We start from the raw sequence: 25335 nt of genomic DNA on the forward strand, positions 1-25335 counted from the left end.
TTTCTTGACATTTGCACCATGGATTTAGTTGTCGGTGTATACGTGTTATTAAACTGTAATTGGGCTCATATTGTTACAGTCGCCAAAAATTATCAGAAAAAGAAAACTGAATGACTGTTAGAATAACTTGTATGGCAATAAAACATCAACTAAAATTTAACGATCGTGACAGTCCTACTGGTGTGAAGTTTTGAGGAATGTCTTTCAGAGGCTATTGGATGAATTGCTCTGAATAATTGCCACAGACATTCCTGAATCCTCAGTGAGCAATTGCCATGACTATGGAGATCCCCTATCATCAACCCAAAAATAGAATATTTTATTTTAAGCAGCCTCAATGCACTTGTAGGGTCATTAGCAGATTGGTTCTGGCATCCTAACGTAGCAAACTGAAATGGTATACATGCTGATAAACATCAGCATAGTAACAATGTCTCACTGCCAAACTGAACTTACTTATGTTCAACACACTTAAATTAGTAAAAATAAATAATTGCATGTGTGCAAAACAACACACTGCGAAGTACAACATATGCAAAACACATACACACTCACAGATGCACTGGGAGTTTTTTCAGTTTAGGAAAGTGAGTTATTTTTGATACCATTTCCTTACAGCTTCACGCAGAAAGCAAAGATACTTGTGTGATAATATGATTATGAAATGGGACAGCAAAAGAAGTATGGGTGGGTAATTTAATGAGCAGGTGCAGAGAAAAGGAATTAACAAGACGGGCTTGGGGATGCACATGGAAACTCTGTTCAGAACTCATAAATAATGAAGTAGATAATGACACATCAACACATTTTACAATGTGACATAAAAATGACACGCTCCGCCTGAATTTACTATCACTGAGTCAATAAAGGATTGTCTGACCTGAAGAAATACAAGCATGGCTTCTCAGTCTAAGTGACCTGGTTTGATGATGAACACTGAGCTACATATTAGATAGTACAAGGTTATCAGGAAGTAGTATCAGGAAGCAGATATAACAAAATATGGACCACTGGAAAAGAGAAAATGTTCATATGAGAAGGCCCGGTGAAGTTTCCCTTGCTATTGTTGCTGTCTCGTGCACTGGAACCTTCTGAAATATTATTTGCCACGCTCTCTTTCATTTTTCATGCCTTTCTCCTCTGTATTAACAACCTGCCCGAATCGCTTACTGTAGTTTCCCCCTTTTCATTCACCACGTGCCTTTTTTTTTTTTTTTTCTTTCCTCTTCAACAGTCATCCCACATCTTGGAGTGGAAATACGTCTCTACAGGCTACACCTCATGCTCATTTCATTTCAGCTTGTTTACAGTGTACCTGTGCTCGTTTCCTACATTGCTTACTACATAGCCCTTCTTTTCATAGAGTCTCTCTTTCTGTTATTTTACTCCATGCATGGATTTGTAACAAGGCAGCTAAAAATTATGCTAACTCTTGAATTTAACTTCATCAAAGTCCGTCTGGATAAGTTTGATATGTGAAATATGAATTACAGGTTGTCAACCCATTTCTCTGTGTTAAATCTAGCCTTTTTTCATACTTTAAGGCAAAGTTCATCAAATATGAATATTTAAAGAGTCCTGTGGTGCTCCTTGTTAAAATGTTAAATCTCTCTTTTTCAGTGTCAGCTGAACAAAACTGACAATCATTCGTTTTCTCAAGGTATGAATACTCTATGCTGACATGGATCTCTGGAAAAAAAGAATGTACTTCAGTACAGGCAATCACATGAGTGCACACTCACCCGCACACAAAAACACACCTTTCCACCTATGCAACAAAAACAGCCGTGGAACAGCAAGGAGAGGTATGTGAGAGAGGTATGTGGGACAGAGATGTATTAAACACATTTGGATTAACAATCCATTATTCATAGGCATTAAAGGCTCAGAGCATCAACACAAACAAAGTTCTAACCCGATCCTGCTGCTCTATAGCCTTGAATGCATCTCACTTATCGCCGACTCTCAGCTCTCTGGGATTACAGACAACAGACCTCGGCACAGTTCTCATATCTGGCTACACTGCAGATCAATATGGCACCAACTTAAGGCTCTGATCAAAGCTGATACATTGCGTCCCTGGTCCTCAGAGGACTGAACTGTAGGAAATTAACAACTAAAAAATCCAGAGGCAAAGCTGAAATTCTGAATTTTGGAATGCAACTAACTCGTCAGCTAGCGATGCCACTGCAGTCAAATCCAACATCAAAAGGAGGAGTTCCTCTTTCAAAATACATTTTTACCTGTCTGGTCCTTTTCACAACTTGACAGGCAGTATACAGTCAAGATTTATACTCATCATTCGAATGGGATATTCAATTAGACAGCTTCCGTTTCCACTTGCTCTTTGAACCATCATATTGCACTAGAAGGTGCAGATGGACTCTACAGGCTCCCACATGCAAAATAGAAATGGAGGGAGAGTGCTAACTTCAAATCAGGAACATTTTTCGGAGGCAAATTAGCCTAATTATATTCTGAAGTTTTAGGTGAAACAAATAACTGCCATTCGTCTTGACAGCAGACAGAGATAACTGAACTGACACAGTCACACTCACGCTTGTCTCATTTATTTATTTATTTATTTATTTATTTTTTTTTACACACACCTTATTCCCTACTCCAAAAAATGTTTGATGTAAGTCGTGCTCCACAAAACACAAAGACAAAAAGAATGACATTTAAAAAGCACAGGATAAATGTTGTGCACGTGGCAGGAATTATGTACGTCCTATCATCCGACTGGATGTCTCTCCAGTTGTCAGTTTGGTTTGTGCGTGCTTTGCATTCATTTGGGATCTTTCACACTTTCAGGAACAGTGATTGCTAAGAGACAGGAAGAGGGGAGAGAACGACTGAGTGAGAGAGAGACGAGGTATGGGTACATAGATGCAGCTAAATGACTTTTAAAAAAGAGGGCATGTTGACACACACACACACACTGACACAAATGCAAAGGGCCCTGTGGTGGTGGTGGTGACTCCTTCTGCAGCTTCGGATGTAAATTTTTCATTAGAGGAAATACAGCTCCCTCTCTACCCTCATCTTTGGGCTCTGGCCTGTGTCCTTGGACCAACACTCCCCTGACACCTCCTTGCTTCACTCAACCCATCTTTTTTGATCCAATGCAGGTTGAGCAGTACAGACAGACTGATACGCTTTGTCCCCAAAGCAGCTACTTTATTTCACTGTCAGTCTCCCTTCCCCTTGGTTTGTCTGCAAGAGTAAGTGAGCTGTAAATAATGACTGAATACTGAAAAACTAGCATCTCACTAGCATACAACCAGTAGATATAGAAAATAAGTTGCTTTCAGCAATATGTGTCAAAAATACTTGAGAAATTTAAATCTAAGATTCATGTCACACTGTTCTTTGATCCCCACCAATTGTCACACCCAATCCATTGTGTTTACCAGCTATTCTGCTTGTCTGACTGTTGTTGCTCAAAAGTGAGAATAGATATAGTTTTGGGCTGAAAAACCAAAATAATAAACTAGATGGGCAGCAAGGTGGCATAGTGGTTAGCACTGTTGCCCCACAACAAGAAGTTTGTGGGTTTAGTTCCCGGCCTGGGGCCTTTCTGTGTGGAGTTTGCATGTTCTTCCCTGTGCCTGTGTGGGTTTCCTCCCACCTTCCAAAGATGTCATGTTTGGGTTAATTAGTGACTCTAAATTGTCCGTAAGTCTGAGTGTGAATAGTTGTTGGTCTCTGTCTGTCTCTGTGTGATGGACTGGCGACCTGTCCAAGGCGTACTCCACCCTCCCCTAATGTCAGCTGGGATTGGCTACAGCAACCCCCCTAACCCGGAAATGGAAAAGTGGCAGAAGATGAATAAATGAATGAATAAACTAAGGATGTGAAAAAGCTCTCTTATAAATATCTAACACTGATGAATTGCACAGAAGTAAATTTTGGAGGATTGATAACGCACTTAGATTAACACCATGATAACACAAACATTCATTACCCAATGTAACTCAACTGCTCAAGTCAGTAATTTCATTTCTTTATCAGGGTTTGTGAATTTCCCTGTCTTAGCTCCTCTTCATTCATATAAAATCATACAGGGTTGGACTGTGTACATTTTACCGCATTGCAGAGCTATGAGATATCTAAGTTAGTCAGGAAGAGCGAACATACAGTGAAACAAGTCTAACAGACTAAATCATTTACCTATAGACCTAAAGTAATGTAAGGCAGTAATGTTTATATGCCACACAGCAAAACTGTGAAAGTGAGGAGAATCAAGGCAGAAAAAAAGACAGCCATGTGTGTATGTGGGCCATGCATGCATTACAAAGTAATGGAGCTGGGGACAGGAGCTCCGGAGATGCATTGGAGACGTGAGTGATTGGAGCAATGAGAAGGGGGAGACTTTGCTTTGCAATTAGATGTGATATCCAGCAGGCCTGACTATTTTAGTGTGATTACACATGTGATTTATATGCTAAGCCTCCATTTCTCTTGCTAAGCAAACTTGCCAAATGTAGCAAAGATTAAACTTTTCCTGATTGATATGTTTTTATCTCTTGAAGACTTCCTCACTATTTGTGCATATTTTTGTTTTTCAAACATTTTCCTCTGTATCCAATTTTAATTTTGCTTTCCTCCTTTAAGGTGGCATAATTTTATACAGTAGGCCCTGGGGCTTCATAGACCACTGGTTTAATAATTTCTATCTACAAATAAAATGTATTTCATGATGATAAACTGGAAGGTTTTCAAAAAGAATATCAAGAATGAAGTTAATGAGTGTGATACATTCACAAAGATATATTCTGTGAAACAGCAGTATTTTATTCCTTTGTTTTGGACATTTATACAGCAGTCTGTATATAATGCTTTGCATGCAATTATATTTTTATCCTCATTTTTGCATCAGCAGTTATTCAAAAAGCATGATCTCAATTTAATTTCAATCAATCTCATTTTCAATAAATGATATATTGATTTCCTGGCGTCAGAAGGTTTTTAACAACGATACAAATAAATAATCTATTTCAATACAGCTGATGAAAAAGTGCAGAAAAAATGGAAATGGTCTGAGGTAACGGGCACAAGGCTTCTGTTGTAGTACTTTTTGTAATGAATTTTGTTGAAAATCTGTCTGAATATAAAAAGACAATGGCTTGAATCACAATGAAGAATTGGCCAATCATGAACGATAAGTGAGTTTTCCTTCCTATTTTCTTTGAAATGTCTCTTCTTCACTCTTTACTGCTTTGCTTTATAGGTAGCATATGACAGGATAGGGAAAAAAAAACAAGGGAAGGCTTTGGAGGCAAAGGAAACATTGAGATGTATCCCTGAAAAGAAGTAACTTAAAGCTGACACCATTTCCAAAATACTGAGAATTGTTGCTTTTTGATGTTGGGCTTTACCGAAGTTGACTGATATTTAATTAATTCAACTTTCTCTGTTTGTGAGTGCTAAATATCATGATAGTTGAGGCTGATGGTGTCACTGTTCCTGTAAAACATTAATGTAATGGTGTGAATATTCTGCCTATAATTCAATCTGAGGTGCTTTGCAACAGCTGGCTTGGTGAATTGGAGAGCACTGACTCCCTCTTGGTGGCGAAAAGTCCCAAGTTAAAAACCTTTGGTTGCAGGATCTTAAAAACAAAAAATATGCTTACGTGTCTACAAAAGACAAATATTCTTAAATCCAAACACAAACACAAATTTTAATCTACTGTGTGGAATTCCTGAATGTGTCATTTTTTCCTCCCATTGATTTTCTTACTGTCTTTGCATCTACTTAACAACTTAAAATATTATTACAGCAACTTCCACATCTTTCATGTGGATGTCTGTGTGTGTGTGTGTGTGTGTGTGTGTGTGTGTGTGTGTGTGTGTGTGTGTGTGAGATAGATAGATACTCTCCTGTACTGATTGGCAACTATGGTGACTATTGACATGCTGAGGCCTTGTGAGATCACTGAGGGCTCAGACTACAAATGAAAAATTTACTTTTTCATTCATTCATCTTCTACCACTTCCAGGTTGTGGGGGGTGCTGAAGCCAATCCCAGCTCACACTGGGCGAGGGCGTGGTCACCCTGGACAGGTTACCAGTCCATCACATGGCCAACACACAGAGACCAACAACCACGGACAATTTAGAGTCACAAATTAACCCAAACATGATGTCTTTGGACGGTGGGCGGAAACTTGAGTTGAAAAATTGACCACTAGAATATAATAATATTAAAGCAATTGTTTGCAATTATTGCTACTCAAATGAAATTTACATAGCAGAAACAAAAAAACATCATAATGCACCTTAAGACGCTAGTGTAGTTTATATGACACCAGGCATATCATATAATGTGTGCATAAACACTGTATATTCGGAAAACCCAAAAAACTTACAAAGAGGACAATGAGGCTGGTTAAAACATGCAACTAGAGATATACACATAGATGTAAGCCAGGTTCAAGGGTTGCAAGGGAGGTGAGGGAGTTCAAACAAAATGTGCAGTGTATTGAATTAGAGGCATGAATGTGAAATGTTTTGACTTCGGGGAGCAAGATTTATATTCAGAGGACAAATCTTGGCAGGCATTGGGTACCTGTGTAAAGAGGCTTGAGGAGAGTGGAGGATCGTATTGATGAGGAAGTCCAGGAAAGATGCGTGTGGGTGCAGGATGGTGTTCCTCTGGGAATGCTCTGTCTACAGCAGTGATATGGGGCTCAGACAGTGGATTAGTGTTTCTGCTCCATAATCAAATTGCTGTCTGGATCCCATTGCACATAACCCTAAACGTGTACTCCTCACTTGCTGTCTGTCTCTGCTTCTGCTCCTTCTTTCTATCTCCACCTTTCTCACTTCATTTTTCACTGTTCCTGATCACCCCTTTGTTTACATCACATTTAAAACCTAATTTCTCTCAATCACTCCACCAACATATTAAACTCAACAAAAAGCCATCCACAACATACCTACGTTATTTAATTTTTTCAACTACCCTCTCCAAAGTGTCCGATCATCCTAAGACTTTTCTACAGAATATGTATTATCTGCCAGAGCAGGTTCTGCACCCACTGCATTTTAAGTAGTTTGAGGGACTTCTGAGTAATTATATCCGGGAGTGTGTGTGTGTGTGTGTGTGTGTCTATGTGTGCATGTTTGTGTGTGTGTGTGTGTCTATGTGTGCATGTTTGTGTGTGTGAGTGAGAGAGAGCATGTAGAGATGTAGAGGTTAACTTTGGGCAAGGGCAAACTATTAGCTCAATTTCACTCTTGGGTCCAAGCTTGCCACCATCTGCTCCAGAGCTGAGGGGTCATAATACTAGTTGGGCAATCAATAATACATTACAAGCTGGAACTGAGAGCTGGTTGTAGTTGTGACTTTGTTTGTTTATTTAAAGTAAGGCACTCTATGGGGGAAATATAATACATTTTCCAGGAGCAGACAATGTCATGATAAAAAACCTTGTTACAAAGTACAAAGTGAAATTAAAAATGTAATTTCTGTTTGCAGAAAACGAGCACGTTGTCCATCAAAACTGATTATTGTTGTGTTCAGTCCTCATTTGAAATCAAGTATGAGAGTAAATAAGATTATTTTCTCTGAGGACATGCATGCTTAAATTTGCGAAGGGTGTCTTGAGTGTGAATGTGTGTGTGACTGACTGTTACATGTACAGTACAGGCCAACGGTTTGGACACACTTTCCTATTCATTTGAATGAGAAGGTGTGTCCAAACATTTGGCCTGTACTGTACGTGTCTGAGGAAGAAAGAATTGCTTAAAGAAACAGCTAAGGGGAGATGCAGAGACAGCAGGTGGTGCTAGGTATGCTTCAGCTGCAGTCAAGGAGGCAGAGAAGGTCTTCTGTGTCAACAGATCAATAAGTGTAAGACGGAGAGAAGACTATTTATTTCAGATTGTCTGACACAGACAGAGATAAAGGTGAAATATGTAATCCAGGCAACAGAATGACACAAACAAACTGAAATATGACTGAAAAAAAATAAAACGACATCTGTCCAGTCTGGTTTCTCACTCCCTGTTATACACGCCTGTTGGCTCTGGGATAGCAGAAATGCAAATACTGTGCTTTGTCAGAGGGCAAGACCTGACCCGACTAATGACACAACAGCTTGTCTTAACACGATGGCATACATATACAGTAAGCATGCATATAAATGCACACACACACACACAAAGACTACAGCAGTCTGTCAGCCACTGTCCACAGCCCTCTTATTGGACCAGAATTGTCACCTCTTCTGATTTCAGCAGATATGCACAGATGAGAGCCACTAATTGCCTCACTGTGGTGTCGACGTGCCTTGTGTGTGACCAGAATGACACAAAAGCATGAGAGGAAGTTTGTGCATAGGTGACTCTGGAGCTTGTAAATTATTTCAGAGTAAAAGAATGAGGGGGGAAAAGACTTGGAAAGTGTGTGTGCATGTGTGTGCTATTACACAAGAGGATTGGTCAGCCTCATGGTGGTGGATGGCACAAGGATCCGACCAAGGAGGCTTTGAAGGGTCCTTAGGTGCTGCTTAACTATCCCACTATAAAAAGGTGAACATGAATCACAAATAGCAGTCTTACCTTGGCCTGGCCTCAATGTCATGCTGAAAATGATGAGAAGAGAGAGACAGAGAGAGAATAAAACATTAAAAATCTTAGCACAGGTGCTGTGGATAACAAACACAAAGCCAACAACATAATTTTCATCAACTTGGTTCACAGCTGGTGTGGCTCTAAATCTGACCAATTAATTTTCACTTTCATCCACCAGTTGTGCTCATGTATATTCACAAGCTTTTAAAGGAACAGAATTGAACAAAGCAGCAAATGAGCTGCAAGCAGGATTCATGTGCTGTCTTTGTAGCTCAATTTGCCAAAAAAAAGAAAAAAGATTTAACAATGTCAGCAAATCAAGTTAATTTGTTGACATTCAGAATGCGAGGCTTCGCCAACTGCTGAAAGCTACAGGTTTTATTCATGTGATGTGCCTAACGCAATTTTTTAAAACAATACTTCAATTTCTGTCAATTTGGAAGATTTAATTTCAGCATTTTACAAGGCTTACCTTTGACATCTAAATTATAGCCATAATTTTACGCATAGATCTGTTTACTCAGTATTTTGCAGTCGGCAGGTGTCGCACATGAAACCACAGCCATTCACTAATGCCAAAGTATTTGTAAAAACAAACTTTATAAGATCTATATTCAGACATTTTCTTTTGTCAAATGTTCTGCCTAGTGCTGGCTGTACTGTTGCAGCAGACCTAAACTAGCAGTACAAAGATGGCTGACAGAGAGGAGAATTGATGCCAGCACAGAACAAGGGCAGAGAAGTGATGAGTGAAAACTGTCGAGCACTTACTGGCTGTCTGCCTCACAGACTAAGATTTTGCTCCAAGTTTAATTAGGTTCAAATATGGATATCTATGTGTTTACAAATATTGGAACTGGGTAAGATCTTTCCTGGTTTACCCTGTCAAACACTTCAACGGACTAAAAAGTTAATAAGTGAATTCTGGGGTGCAAAAATGACAATGACCACAGATGTGGCTGCTGAAAGACTTCTACACAAAGAAAACATTCTTCTACGTCTCTACTTTTTTGACTGGCAAGTCATTAGTCAAACAGAGAACAGATTTTGAAACAGTAGCAGAGAAACAGTGTAATATCTATAGGAAAAAATGTTTTTTATTAAAATTGTTAAACATTGTTTAGCCTTGAGTGGATTGCCATAGAATATCATTAACACATTGAGTTAAGGCTGCACTTTAGGGAAGTATTTGCATATTTAATTGCAAAACGAGTCTCATATAATCTTCTCATCTCTGAACAGACTAAAACCAACAGTGAACCTACCTATCATTCATTACATTAACGTAGTCACTCACTTGAGCTTAATAATAAAAGCAAAAGTAACTGTGTTCAAACTTGTGCAGTTTCCACCACGTTAGTAAAATGTTATTTTGTCAATGATTCTGTATAATGCTGAATTATGTATTCTCGGTTTATTTGATGTTTATTTTGATTGTATTATATTACAGCAATGAAAATATTATGCCCTTATTTTTTTGTGCTTTAATTTGATTTGGTCTAATTAAAGATTTTTGTTGAGCCGCTGCCCACAAAAGAAAAATCTGACCTTGAAATGGAATAATACCAGATAATTATTTCCTATCTAATTCACATGGTGGAGGGCGGTTCAACCTATACCTGAACATATAAAACTGGTTGATTAGCCTCGGGTGATGTCGACAACAGATGCAGAGAGCTGTTTAATTTTCTTTATAGGATCATGTGTTCTTGAGCTGTGCCAATGTGTGTTGCACTGTGTGACTGCTATTAAATAAACACACTGAACAGAATTACAGTTTAGAATTAAATTAGGGTCATTTAGTATTCTTCGTCTGTTTTTAGTACACTTCAATGATCTGAAGGGTTCAGTTAGAGCTAATTCAAAGGTAGATAAAGTAAGTATGGCATGCAAATAATAAAAAGTGTGAGGGCTTCATTTATACATACTTTTTAAATATCCTCTTTAAATAAAATCTTTTCAACCTCATTTGTCATTATGAATGCACCAAACAACCGCTACACAACTGCTTCAATGTCACACATAGAATGGCAGCAACAAGTGCAGATGTCAATGGGCAAAATGGCTTGTGGCCTTCCGTTTAACAAAAAAAGTCTCAGATGTGGACAAATGGACCATTTGATAAAATTGCAGCAGCTGTTTCGTTGTAGTTCTGCATACCATTATTGCTCGATATTATGCTGAGGTTCAAAATTTCTTTTCAGTGCATAGGGGTTAGCATGCAGCTGCTAAATTAATTGTTCATAAAATATTACTTTTATTGTTTTCAAATTGCTTAAAATTAAACAACTCCCACACGTGCATTTATATTGAAAATGAACAAAACGAAATAATTGCATGGACGAGGGCTGGGTTGCTTCAAACCCATCTGAGTTCATAGCATCCTGGCTCATGTGTCACGGTTGGGACACATGATGTGTCCTTATGAGGCATCCTGACTTTGTTGTTATGGTAGGACGAATTAAACACTGTTGAGTTGACGCTCCCACATTTCCAAACATTACTGGCAGACTCAAGAAACCTTTACAGAACTTCTTCAGCTACATGGGGGAAAAAAGGGGGTCTGATAAAATGACACAGTGAAATAGGTGATTCAGACTGAAGATGGCTAGCATCTACGAAGGGCACAATTGCACCAGTGCTGACTTTAAGGAACATATAAGTAGATTTGCTACATTTCTCTATAATCAGGAATTTTAAAGATTCGTGTTACTTATAAGACTTAAATTCTACCCACAGTGTCTATCTCTGCCAATCTATTATGTAAATATATCATTGTGTTTTAATATGTATGTTTTGTAACTGTCCCTGTATGAATCTTCTGGATGTCATAAATCTTGTTGTGCTTCTACCAGCGTACCTCCTGTCAAGTTATATATCAGTGTTTTTAATTAATACAAAGTGAGCAGTGAGGCACCACATGCAGGAATGCAGTTTTGATAACTAAATGAAATAGTATGCTAATATATTCTGTCTCTGGCTCCAGCTGATTGGGCAATTTTCCAAATATGCCTTTTTCACACCTGCTGACCCTTTATTGTGTTTGTGGACACAATAAAGTGTCTACACCTGTGTGGTTCTCTGCCTAAATTAAAGGGGAGATAGGAGAATATTAACAGAGCCTGTTTTTTTTTTTTTTTTGTTTGTTTGTTTGACCCTCATCACAAAGACTCACCTCAATTATGTGGTTTATTCTTTAGAAGGAGTTGAAAGGATGGATTTGATGCAGATGAGAAATATTTTACATTATAGCTGCTCTATTCCACAGGCTTCCTGCTACATGGCCGCAGTGCACTAGATTGATGTGCTTACAAAGCAGCAATTACTTTTCTGGCTCTGAACCTGCTCCTCTTTCTTTACTGGTAAAAAGTTGTAATGGAGACAGTGTACCTTCAAAGAGTGCTGCTGGCTATTGCTTTCTGGTATAGAGGATTAGATTGTGTTTTACAGGCAAAGAAAACAAACCCCCCAACAGCAAACGGGGTCAACATATTCAAATATGCATTTCCATTTGAACAAAGCTGTAGCTATTCCCTTTGTTTCTCATGTCATGTGTCAGGGTTTCATTCATTGATTTACATTCCCTCACATTACTTCACTACAGGAGAAAGAAAATAACTGTGGACTTTCCACCACTGCAGTTCTACATGAGGCAGACGGTGACAGCATGAGAAAAAGTAATATCCGTGTAATATCTAATTAATATCTGAGTCACTTATTTTCTGGATCCAACAGGTTCCACATCTGTCCAATAAAAATTCCTGCTGGCTTTGGTGAGCTAAGGTGTACTAGATGTGACTCTTACTCTCCACAAACGTGTTGGAAAGCCTATATTTATTCACTTTATATATCACATTCTCACTAACACTAACTCGAATATATCCACAAAAACACATTGAGATATACGCTTACTAGATAAGTGCAATGCTGCGTAAGCACCATTAATACACCTTCACACACACACTCAGTATATCCAAATAGGACTAAACATAACTACAACTTAACTAACATAACCTAATTGAGTAATATACCATGTTATGTAACTCAGCAATAACTAACACATGATACCAAATGAGGGAACCACTGGTAATCAATTATCCCCGCTATAAACCTGGCTCACCATGGATTCATTTCTCAGTTAGAAAGCAAATCTGCACATGAGCTGCAGCTTTTCTTGCGGTGCACAGCATCACAATTAAGAACACTTAAAAATAATTTTTGACAATGGGGACTGAAGAATGGCAAGTGGAAACTAAACCTGTGGGATATATTTAAATTTGTGGGCTAGAAAAAGCCTTTCTTCAGTGCTCAAGAAAGTAATGAGGGAGTGAAGTGCTGCAGAATGTGGCATAATGTAATTGCACACAGATAGCTTACACTTCTGGGGGAGCTTTTGTACATGCCAAAGTCTACCTTGTATACTGCTACTTGGCTCATGTTCTGGTATGAATGGGACTGTGGCATGAGAATCTAACTTTGACTGATGGGATGGTATCTCAATGAAAAGGAACAATGTGCCAGGCTGCTATGTACATAACTTGAAACAATGTGGCCAGAGGAGATACATTGTTGTTTCACTTGCACAACAGCACAGGATGTTTTCAGATCTAACTACCTGTGACACACTGACAAAGATGACAGTATGAAAGTGAAAAATTGTATACATAAAAATAATGCAAACCTGGATAAACACAACCAGTTTATCTAGAGCGAATCTGCCTGCCTGAAAACGCAGCAAGTGCCTCAGTGATTAGGATGATTTTTTAATGCCAGCAATCCCCTTCAGTCCAGTTAGCAAGTAAGCATTTTTTTTCACGGCAATGTCAAAATCTCATGAAGACTGTTTGGGTCTTCCTGACTATCATGTGAAATAAAATATCAGCAATAAGTATTCACCCAGATGTAGTTAACAACAGAGCAGCTTTGTGTTGGGATGGACAATTGGTTGTAATTGTTTATTGACAAGAGCAATAGCATGGTTTTTAGAGGTTGTCCTTAGTAACAATGTTGGCAATGAAATACAGTAAAGGTTTGTATTAATTAATTATTGACCTTGCTTGCTTTTGTTCTCAACTCTCATCAGGCCTTGTGATTTTACATGGAACTGTCGTTCAGAGTGTCAGCTTTGTTCAAAAATGGGCCTCTAGATTAAATGCATTGGTTTTTCCTACATTTCGACAGCTGTTTTAGATTCTCCACCAAAAATAGGTTAATGAATGCTAACTTTAACCCTGCTTACTCAAATGGATTCAATGTAAGGTTTGATAGTTTGACATGTGTGACTTAAGACACTGGGACCGAAAGCTTGGATTCAGAGGGCCAAAATTAAGGAAGGTCAACACATGCAACTCAAGCTTACTAAATTAATCAGTGATTGTGAAAAGCAAAAGCAAAAAAACAACAACAACAAAAAAATCCTGTGTTTCTGAGTATGCCAAAACGTCCAAGCTTCAAACAACACACCTAAAAGGTAATGAGGTATGTAAAAAGACTTGTTAACGTCTCTATCTGCACTTTGCTGAGCAGTGAGAGACTCAGCGATTGTATAGGAAATGTTTAAGACAAAATAAGGAAGGGTGGATGAAGAGAGGGAAAGAAGGAAGGAAGGAAGTTCCTCTCACCATCACTCTGTGGGCCACTCCAGGCCCTACCATAAGGGCCTCTGCTGCTACTGCAGGCCCTGTTGCTTGTGCTTCTGCTTGTTCCAAAAGGCATAACTGGTGTGTGATGTTAGCCATCTCCTCCTGCAGCCGCTCAGTTTGAACTGTGATCTCTGCAATTTTCTCTGCAGCAGATGCCGTTAGAAACGCTTCTTTGAGGTCTACCAGATGAAGGGTCCTTTTCTCCTCCAGACGCACAAGGTTGCGGAGCTCATCAAATTGGCTGTTCACATAGTCCTCCAGCTCCTCTGTGGACATCTAAGAAATGTACAGGAGACAGAAGAGGAGAACAAAGGGACACGGTGACATAACGTAGAATAAATCTCGAAAATACTGGGCTGACATTTCTAATTAATCTGAGCAAATTATTTCAGTACAGGTACTGACTCACTGAGCTTTACCAATAAAACTGAGAAACAGAGACTGAACTCAAATGGTTAAAAAGTAAAAATAAAGATGATATGACATCAACATTTAAAGAGTATGAATCAATCTTGATGATGAAGGAGCGAAACATATGGAATTACCACAGTATAGAGGACAGCCAGAAACTTCTTTGACTTTGGCATGTGAATATTATTTTAAGAATACCACTTGCCTCTGCCACACAAAACCTAATTGATAACTTGTAGCAAATCCCCTTAACACAAACTCTATGCATCCCATCGGCAGATAGAGACCTCAGAGACGCCGTCTACCCGAGCAAGCCATCTGTTTGGCTTTCAAGGCAAGTGAACTGCTCACTGAGATACCCTTTTAATTCCTCTCCCTGTTCCCCAATGAGGCTCTCTTTAGATATGACTCATTACGTTAAAACACCTCAATAAACAGACGCCTCCCTTCATTTCTTCCCATTGAGATGGTGCCATATCCAGCACAGATGCTGTCATGAGGTAAAACACCCCAAAGTCCCTTGTCATGATCTCTGCTCCTGAATATGTTATAATCACTTCAATCTACAAACATCAGCTGCTCACTCTTTTCTCTTCCCTTGGGCAGGCTTTCACTTTCTTCCTTTCCATCTATTTTATCTTGCTCAGCCTCCCTCCCTCTAGTGAAGCAAGGAATCATCAGTCTTCACTGAGGTTGGCATAACCGAGGCCCCTTGGGGCCCCAAGTTTTATCGTGTATTTGCCATTTTTGCACAAGCAATCAGATTCTCCAAATTGCCCATTAAACCAACCGCAAGAAGTAACATTTTTAATTTACTTTTTTTGTATGAGGAGAGAAAAACATGCACATCGTTCATTTTGAATCAGACAGAAGGAGATAGTTAACATCTAATTGGAAAGCAAAGACTCTTTTTTTGTTTAACTAAAATCAGTGCCCTGAATACATGTATGATAAATGAGGTACAACAGGCCACACTTGGGTTTTACTGGCAACAGGTCCCTGTACATGCTCAGACACACAAATGAAGTATATTTGTGCATGGGAATGACTGAAGAGCCCGAAGCAGCACTTTTCAAATCTCTCTTTTTCTCTGAAATGAAATTTCCTGAGTTCAATATACACAGCAAAAGACATAAGTGCTCAGATATAATAAATCCATACTAAATTACACTACAAGCTGATTAAATCTTCATAAAGGCTGATCATTTTAAAACGTGAGTGGTGAACACTTAAAAAACACATTAAGAAATGACAAGGCATTTACTGCTTCATTTTGTACTGGGAGTAAAATGTAACGCTGAAGCTGCTGCTCATGTTTTGAGTGCAAATTCATCAGGGGGAGCAAGAGATGCAGTTTGTGCTCCATACAGCTTCCGCAACTGCTGCTTATTAACTTACAACCCAGGACTTGGAGATGACATTTATAAATTAAATTCAAAAACACTTTGTTGAAAAGAAAAAAAAAAGAAAAAAAAAAAGATCATTTTTAATGAGCTTTTTCGTGTTATGAATTCATTAACAGCTAGCTCGCCCCACCCCCCAAAAAAGTTAAATTGAGTTACATTTAAAATTATTCTTTCTTGGAATTACTTGTCAAGCATAACTTTTGAAATAAGAAGCGATGGATCTTCCTTTGGTGAATAAAAAGTCATGTTAACCAGCGTTCATGGCTAAGATTAGCAAAAGTTACATTTTTAGCCAAACTTCTTGTGACAACTTACCATTTAGCACATTGCATTTAAACGCAGTCTAGTTTTAAATATGTGGCACAACGTTCATGACAACTAATGAATATCTCTTTGTGGTAACAAGTATAAGGGAATGGAGAAAAAGTAAGCATAAATCTAAAGAACAATGCTACTTGAAGGCAAGGTTGCAATATGAATAGGCCGGCCAGAATCACAACATAAAACTTATCCCTTGTCATCTTTAGTACCTTATCTGTCACTAATCTGACACATTCCATCAACACATCTCCCAATCTCCAGGACCTCTGCAGAGCCCCCCGCTCCCTCACTGACTCCCTGTGGCCTCAGTGGCAGATGGGGGCTGTGATCCTGGATCAGTGCTCTTTGTGTTTGTTGAGCAGGACCCCTCTGCCCTTGGACCTTTCACTCAGTGATAGAATCTCACAGAAAATTTGTCCTGCTAGCAAGGAAGGCGCATTCATGCGTGCTAATCTTCATTTGCATTGCTGTGAGCAGAGGCCACGAAATGAGGCCTCAGAAGAGACAACGGTCTGCTCTGCTTTACAAGAGCAGAGTTGGGGGAAAGACATGGGATGGGAGAGAGTGCACACGATCAAATAAATAAATAAATAAAAAGGTAATCTTTTTCTGAAGGAAATGCAAGATGTTAGGAAAGCAGACCATAAAAGCCAAAATTGTTTTCTGTAATGTTTCTAACATGCTTTGTGTGCTGGAGCCTTTCTTATCTTACACGAGTTCGTCAGCAAATGAAAAAACAACAGGAAAATGTAGACCTCAAAAATTCTGTGAATCTGTAGTCACACCAAGCAAACTTGCTTATTTTAATGAACAAATGGCAAAGTGAACCTATATTTCATGTCTTGCATTTATTGGACTGTCCCTGAAAGCTGGGATGTGTGACCGACTAAAAATAGCACTTTTTTAATACTTCTAATACACTCCACCATCATATTGCATGATTCCAATATACCAAGAATTTCAAATAAAATTACCATCACACACTTGTGCACACCATGACTGGCTATAGAAAACGTTGTGCAACTCCTGAGCAGAATAAGGCAAAAATGTCATACAAGGCTGGACCATATATGGTCATTGCATTGAATTGAGATGTAACTGATGTTGATGATGCATTCTGCCACTGTCAGTCGGTTTCTTACTCACTGTGCTTGCATACTGTATAGTTTGTGATGATGCAATATTTTTTAATACAACTGAATTCGCCTCTCAACTGTTCCTGTTTGACTTTTTAAATAGAAAAGGTTTGTAATAGTGACTAAAACGTGGCCCATTAAGACTACATGTCAACTTCCAAGTCATTTCCAAACTGCTGCTACTCAAGTCCTGATTTTACCACCAGTTTCATTTATCATATTTCCTCATAAAGTGCCCTGGGACTGTTTACTTCAACCCTGGGAAGGCACATAAATCTTTGAAATTCCGTCTGTTTGATATGTATAAGTGGTTGTACAGGTATTTGATTTTAATTTCCATTATCTCCTGTTTGCCAAGTCAAGTCCCTAGATTACATGTTAATAGTGGTTAATACACACTAAACACTTTTTGAAGCTTTCAGTGTTGCTGCATTACAGCATTTAGTTTCATTTCATGTGGGTGGTATTTCTGCTGTTTACATGCTGTTTGGATCTACCGACACCCCCACTCTCCTGCTTAGTTATTTCTCTGCCTCCTTCAGTAATAGTGATACATAAAATGAAAGTAGTTTATTGCGCTCCAGTTGAAAAAGCTGCAGAAGCAAAGAACCGAAGCCCTCGGGAATGAACACGGATGATTTTATTACTTTAATGAGTTTTTCACACTAAAATAACAAAAGTGAGCCAGAAAGAGTAGCCAATTAATACTGAAGTAGCCTCATCTTTTAATCTTAACCAGTGACACACAAACGCATGAACTGATCATCATAAATGCGTTTTATTGACAAAAGCTTCTTAATTTCTGCTTCACTCCCAAAGCTTTAACCATTGCCATGTTATTTGAAATGTTAAGAGAACATGATCCCCCACTCATGCAATGATGCATTTGACTTAAATTGAACTATTTGACTATTTAAATTTGACCATCAATGAAAAAATGCCAGCAACACGTCGGCATAGTGGTTAGCACTTTTGCCCAAAAAATAAGAAGGTAGGGGCATCCGGTTCCCGGGCCTGGGGCCTTTCTGTGTTAAGTTCGCAAGCTCTCTCCGTGTTTTGAGGATTTCCGCCTGGTACTCTGGTTTCTTCCCACTGTCCAAAGACATGCATGTTTAGGTAAACTGGTGACTCTAAATTGTCCGTAGGTCTAAGACCTGGGTTGTGAGTGGTTGTTTGTCTCTGTCTGTCTCTGTGTGTTGGCCCTGTGATGGACTGCGACCTGTCCAGGGTGACCCCGTCCACGCCCTATGTGACCTGGGATTGGTTCCAGTAGCCCCCCCGGAAATGGATAAACGGTAGAAGATGAATGAATGAATAAAAGAATGACAAATGTAGTAATTAAAAAACAAACAAAACAAACAAAAAAAAAACAAAAAACACACTGATACTTCTGAAGGGGAGAATTCAAAAGGTGAACTCTCTTTCAATGCTCCTACTTCCAAGTCCATCCACATTCAGCTCTGTTTTGCATGACATTATTTTTTAAGGCTGAAAACAATTAATAAAACATCAGGAGTACATGAATCTGAACTTGGCATTGTCCTTGCCCCTGGTATTTGTGGCCCTGTTCCAAGTGAACACTACTTTGTCTCTCACACGTTCTTTTATCTCCCTTAGAAATCAGATTCTCCAATTTGGCCTCTTGCAGAAAACACCATATAAAGTTAATTTGAAAAACACCACTCAACAGTCTTATAAAGTAATATAAAGAGAGAAAGTAAGATAAGTAAAATAAAAAAAAAGGGGGGGAAATGAAACACCAGGTCTTTTTTTTTTTTTTTTTTTTAATAATCGCAGACTTTCAATATCCAGCACCTTTTTTTTTTATTGGTTTTGACTGAAGCAGTGTTAGGCTAGCAGCTTTCTGGGGAAATGATACAGAGTAATTCAATTAAAATGCTGTGAGCAGAGATAGAAAGGGACAGACAGCTTTAAACAGCAGCAAAAGAGGTGGTAGAAAGAGGAAGGGAGAGAGGAGGAGGAAAGAAAGGGATAAAGGTGAGGGGAAAACCAGGATGAATAAACCTTGGCACCAGCCAAGTCATTTCACGCCTCTCCTGTACGTTCCTCGGCCGCGGCTCCCTAAGACAGTTTTAATGTGTCTGCTGCTCTTGTCGATTTTATGAGGCAGGGAAAATGGATGTAGCCACTGAACACATGTACACAGTTGTGACTGGGCAATTGCTGCCTCCACTCCCCTGTCTGTAGCTGCAGAGAGCAGCTCCACAGACAGGGTTTGCCTTGGATGATACCCTGCATGGCAGAAAGTGAGTAAATAAAACACAAGAGCAGAGGTAAATATGTTGCCTTCCTGCTGTACTGGTCAGAGGCCACTACATACATCCTTTCCAGCTCTCTTATAATAAGTAATGCATGCTGCCTGGCTTGACAGACAGGTATCTTGGCCCCTCGTGCTACGTTATGCCTCCGGTTTCCCATTAATATGTATGCAGCTTTGTTACTGATTTTTGCATTATATTCCTCTCTCCCGTGCAGAAAGGAGATATGATCATTGAGAGTAAAGTACATAATTAAACAGGCTAGATTTAATAAGCAAACAGCAGCTAAGGGTTAAATCCTTCCATCCACCCTTCACCTCCTCACACGTTGCCCTTTAGGATATCTGAACCATGCAATTTAACCTCCTCTAACTTCCGTCAATCTCTTTCTCCCTCTTTGCTTCACTCTTACCTTCACACAAGCACACATGCACGCACCCACTAACACACACGCACACAACTTTGCTCACCAGGAGCAGTTTCTCTGATGGTTGCCTGTCATGCATAATAAGAGACGTTGACATTTGAAAGTGCAGAGAGGACACGCAGACAAAACCACATAATGGTTTCTAACACAGTGTCCATGTGAGCGAGCAGGTAAGTGTTTGTCACCAAATACTCTACGGTGCAGTGCAGTAGCACCACCCTAAATGTCCAGGAAGTCTTTGGGGAGGCTTTGATATTTCAGTATGATAATATACATTATACTCATTTAAATCAACCTCCTACTTTGTGCCAGTCTGTCTGGGTTACACTTTTGCAGATACCGAGCAATGCGTTTTTGTGCTGCTGCTCTCCACTGTGCTATGGGTTCAAACATGTTTATAGAAGCGCTGCAGAAGGCAGAGGTGGAGCTGCAGGGGTGGTTGAAAGCAGGTGCAGCCAATGTCAGCTGTAAATAGCTGAGACCTTGGTGTATAATTCTGATTCTACTGCTCATTGAAACATCTCTTACTGCACAATACACAAGTGTCTGCAGTCAGGTTTTATTTTCTGTGGTAGAACATGTCCCCGCTATGGCATTTGTATTGGAAATACAGGAACTGTTTTCAAGGTTGACTTGTCATGAAAATTCAGTTTGATTTGCTTTTGTTTTGGCTGATGACTGAGGTGAAATACACAATAGGGTTAGGCACTTTTCTTTTTCAGATGGGAACCTGCCGAAGTTCACACAAGAAGAATAAGGCTATTAGTTCAGGTTCAGGTTATTAGTTTATATTTAATACAACTAACTGAGACAATCTGACTGGGACAAACAAGCTGGTGTCACTTCCCTATTCCTCATTAACTACATCAGATTCTCCTACACATTGGTAGTAAACTGAGGTCAACCTCACTGGCCTTTCTCATTGTCCCTTCTGTTTGCTTTAATTTTTATGGAGAAGTGATCCCACTAAATTGCCGGAGGTGACATACATCAATATTTACAGCTACTTGATTGAGTCCCGGGTAAGATCATCATTTAACCTAACAGTGATAAAAAGTCAGGCTAAATCCACACTACTACATCATCATTTTAAACTAACTTTTTATAACCCAAACATTTCAAATCTGTCCCACTTTATGGGGTTATGAGGTAAAAACTTGATTAGTAATAGAAGCGGTGCTGCATGTAGCCCGCATCGCGTTTCTCATTCTCATTGTTTCTTCACCAACGAGGTTTTGCTCCGGTCGGCTCGCTCTTCTTACCTTGGTGTAATACATATTAAGCTGTAAACAAAAATATATTAAGGCTTAACATAAATATAGCAACATCTGATCAACCCCTGTCAATTTCAGGTTTAAAAATAGAACTTTCGTATCAACCACACCTGCTTCCGGTTTAAGTACCGCCCCTTATGAGTATGAATACAGATACAGATAATATAGATGCTGCAACAGATACGGATAGTGATGTACTCGCTCATCCCTAATATATACGAAATAATTACTAACCAAAGCAGTTTGTAAGCATTACGTAATAAATGTTTCTGTTGTATCGGGCACAATATTGAAAGATGTTTTTCAAGTTTGGTTCGTTTAATTTATTTTTATGAAGGACTTAAAAAATATTGGAAACCCTTTGCATCTAACAGGGTATAATAGATCAAATCCACCAAGACTGATCTTTTGTGAACCTACTGCTGTTCAACATGGGTTGGAAAAAACAGCAGAAGCTTTAGCACAGAAGCGTTGACTCAAGAAACTGACATCAAATGAAGCTTGAAAATGACATGACTCAGTAAGCACACAATGATGCCATCACTCCCAACATGCTGAGCAGAATTATGTTTGCGGGAACCCAATTGGCAAGATCTGAGTTCTGTGAATGGGGTGGCATGAAAAATATATGGATTGAAATAATTGGCTGTCATGTTTACTACCCAGTGCCTTTATGACATAATCTCTTTTTAATCCCTCTTTATCTCATTCTATATTGCTGTCTGCATCGCTGGTGGTGCTTCCTGCTGTACCCACTAAATTAGGAATGATTAATTGTTATTTTTTTCCCCTCTTATATGGCTCCTCACAGTTTGAAACTATGTCCATTAAAGGTTTGTCTTTTTTAACCGGACCAGAACCCTGGCAAAGCTAATAAGATGATGGCTCAAACAGAGTGCAAATTACTACTTTGGGTTATTAAAGATAAAACAAAGTCTGTTAATTCTCCTACAGCCGAATATTTTACATATGTACCACGCCTACTGTTATCACCTGTTTATATGTTTTTGGGACCAAACAAACAAACAAACACTAAATCACAATGGAATAATTTCCACAATGACTGCGTGCCATTTGCAGCTGTAGCACTTGTTTGCTACACCTGTTAAGGTTTTGAAATCAAAAAGTGAAAAGTTTTAATGTGAGCACAACACTGACAGATTTGTTTAAATTAAAATCATCAGCAAATTTAATCAAACCACATGGCACAGCCAGCAAAGCGATATGCCCACAATACGACATTCCTTGCAAAGAGGTCAAAGCAGCCTCTTTATTGCTGAAGGAAAAATCTAATTTAATTTGTTTAGAGTAGGTTAGAGGTCCTTATCAAATGAGAATAGTTGAGTGCAAAACTCTTTTGGGTGTTCCAACACAACTGTACATATTTGACTTGAATGCAAGAGTTTGGTCTCACCTCAGGGTTGGTCCACTTGGTCTTTATCTTCTCAGCCATCTGTTGTGTACAGCCCAACAGGTCATAACCCTGCCTGCTCTACGAGTGGAGCAGACAAACACACAATAAACACAACTTATGAAGTACATAAGTGCATATTGCACAGCAGGCTAACTGAGATTTTTTCTGTGCAAGTTATGCAAAAAGTAGGTGGCTCTAAGTTTACTTCTTTCTACTTATAACACTATAATGCGATACAAAGACACAGTGGGCAAAAAGACGACAGGGAGCATCCTCGACAGGCACCAGTCAATTAAGGATACAATTTTCCAGATAAAGTTTGACATGCTATGTGCAAGGTTACTAGGCAGGAAATTATATCACTGCTACCAGAGTTAAAGGATTTCTTTCAAATGAATACACTGGAACAGGAAGCAGGATAAAAGCTAAAGTAGGTTTTGAGTAAATAATGTGGCCTTAGGCTTGGTATGTCAGTGTGTGTGTGTTCGTGACCCTTTTTGTCCCTCGTCAATCTATATACAGCTGTGATGTAAGGGTAAACTGGTGAAATGTGCTGCTCTAGTTATGCTTTTCAGACACACACATGTACAGCCTGAACATCATGAAGGCTCTTTTCTACCGCAGCTAAATGGTTTGGCTTTGCATGAAGACTTGTGTGTGCTTCTTGCTGTGAAGTTCTGATTCAGTTTGTTTTAGTGTGAACAAACAAAACCCCCTGACTGTTCAAAACATTAATCCAAATCTAAATCCTGGTTTTCTGATACTATCACGGCCGTGTTAATTGGTCCTTTGTGCAATAACACAGTCCGAGTGGATTCAGTGAGCTGATAACATCTGACTTTGAATGATAATATAATCATCACAAACGCTATGCTCTGCAGAACTAAGCCCTTTGTGCTGATTCTCAAAATCCAGTACAACATTAACCTAATTTACAGCAACAATTGCAATGCTGCACTGAAGGACTGGCGATTTACTGGCCCTATTACAAAAGCTAGGAAATCGAGGAAAGGTGAGGCCATTATTAGTGCCAAGAAAAACTGACATTGAATTGATAATGTGTGATTTTCATTTCACTGTTTTCTTAGAGATTATGTATGTGGCTCTATAAGTGAATCAAATTGTTAATGATGCTCTGTGAGTGATTATGAGACACTGTTATTTTTAAAATGTGACACTGAGCTCTTAGTCTTGCTGAGTTGATTTAAAAATCACAGGGCCTTCAACTCCTACCATAATACTACATTAGAGAGGAAAACCAGATGCTATGATCTTCTGAATATATTGTTTTTAACATTATGGAGCTGCAGATGTTGTGGAAAGGCCACAGTGATTAACTATCAAAGAGGGCATATAGCAAGTTCCACAACATTAGGCTACTATGTATAAACCTTATATGTTCTGTGTGTTAGGCTCACCTTCTGCCAGACATAGGCCTCGTGCAGAGTGATGATCTCATGATCCTTGTGATCTCCCTGCACAGCACACACTACACAGATTATCTTCTCATCTGGTTTACAGTAGAGGGAGCCTTCCTGCCCATGTTCCTTGCAGCGCAGTCTCTCTACTGTTACAGCGTCCCTCTTCCCAGCCTCCACAGCAGCCATGACCTCCTGCTCTGCCTCTGCTCCCTCAACACCATCACCCAGCTCAGCTTGCAGAGGAAGGCCGTTCTGTGCTTGCTCTCTTTCGTTAGCATTACTGTTCTCATCCCCATTAGCCACTGCATCTCCAAGCAGTGCCATCACCTTATTTGCGCTCATTTCAGCTGCCCTTGTTGCATCAGCCTCAACCTCAGCTTCATTTCCAACTCTGTCGGTGCCAGGTCCATTAGTGTGTGTTGTCTTGTGGTTATAAGGCATTAACTGATGCTGTGTTCTGCTGGTGTGTCTCTCAGCATGGACAGGGCAGAAGGCAAAGCTGCAGGTATGACACACTTGTGTGGCTGGCTGGGCCTCGTCAGGCTCGCATGCATCGCACGATCCGTCCATCTGTGGCAACTCTTCTTGTTTCATCCCCATGGTTCCTTCCTGGCGTTCCGCTTTGTAGTCCATGACAGCTGATGATAATTCTGGAGAATAGAGATGTAAGTTATAGTAGAGACAGAGTAGAGGAAATGGTATTAATAGCTGTGACCTTTGGTGAACAGCTCTCATATTTGCACAGGGGGATGTCCAAGATCCTTAGGACTAATTCCACCTGATACAATATTCCTACAACAGATGATGCATGGAGGGAGCCAAAGTCCACAGGAAACAACGTGCAGCAGAAGATTATCACATAAGTGACCCAAATCATTCTGCAAGGGCAATAAACAAGAAGACCCTATCAGCAGTCACTGAGTGTGCAAACACTTGCTGTGTTTACTGACTCAGGAAAAAGGAGGCGTGCGTGTATGTACGCCTGAACCTTTCGGCATGGCCGAACAAACACACACCGTGTT

At 39.5% G+C, this 25335-nt stretch overlaps 1 protein-coding gene across 2 annotated transcripts in view; it reads right to left on the reverse strand.

Annotated features, from left to right (window-relative positions):
* The window catches only part of trim44 (tripartite motif containing 44), a 40214-nt gene that overhangs the window by 14255 nt on the left and 624 nt on the right, over nt 1–25335 (reverse strand). The window contains exons 2-6 of one of the 2 annotated variants that reach the window (XM_029522469.1): nt 24311–24963; nt 22893–22970; nt 14204–14500; nt 8571–8593; nt 2591–2826 (exon numbers count right to left, since the gene is read on the reverse strand). In XM_029522469.1, coding sequence (XP_029378329.1) covers nt 2811–2826; nt 8571–8593; nt 14204–14500; nt 22893–22970; nt 24311–24946 — 1050 coding nt within the window. In that variant the 5' untranslated portion in view covers nt 24947–24963 and the 3' untranslated portion in view covers nt 2591–2810. Of the gene's footprint in view, nt 1–2590; nt 2827–8570; nt 8594–14203; nt 14501–22892; nt 22971–24310; nt 24964–25335 lie in introns of those variants that run through there. The other variant, XM_029522468.1, reaches the window with a different exon arrangement.

Source organism: Echeneis naucrates, chromosome 16, assembly GCF_900963305.1.
Source record: "Echeneis naucrates chromosome 16, fEcheNa1.1, whole genome shotgun sequence".
In the NCBI taxonomy this organism is placed as follows: Eukaryota; Metazoa; Chordata; class Actinopteri; order Carangiformes; family Echeneidae; genus Echeneis; species Echeneis naucrates.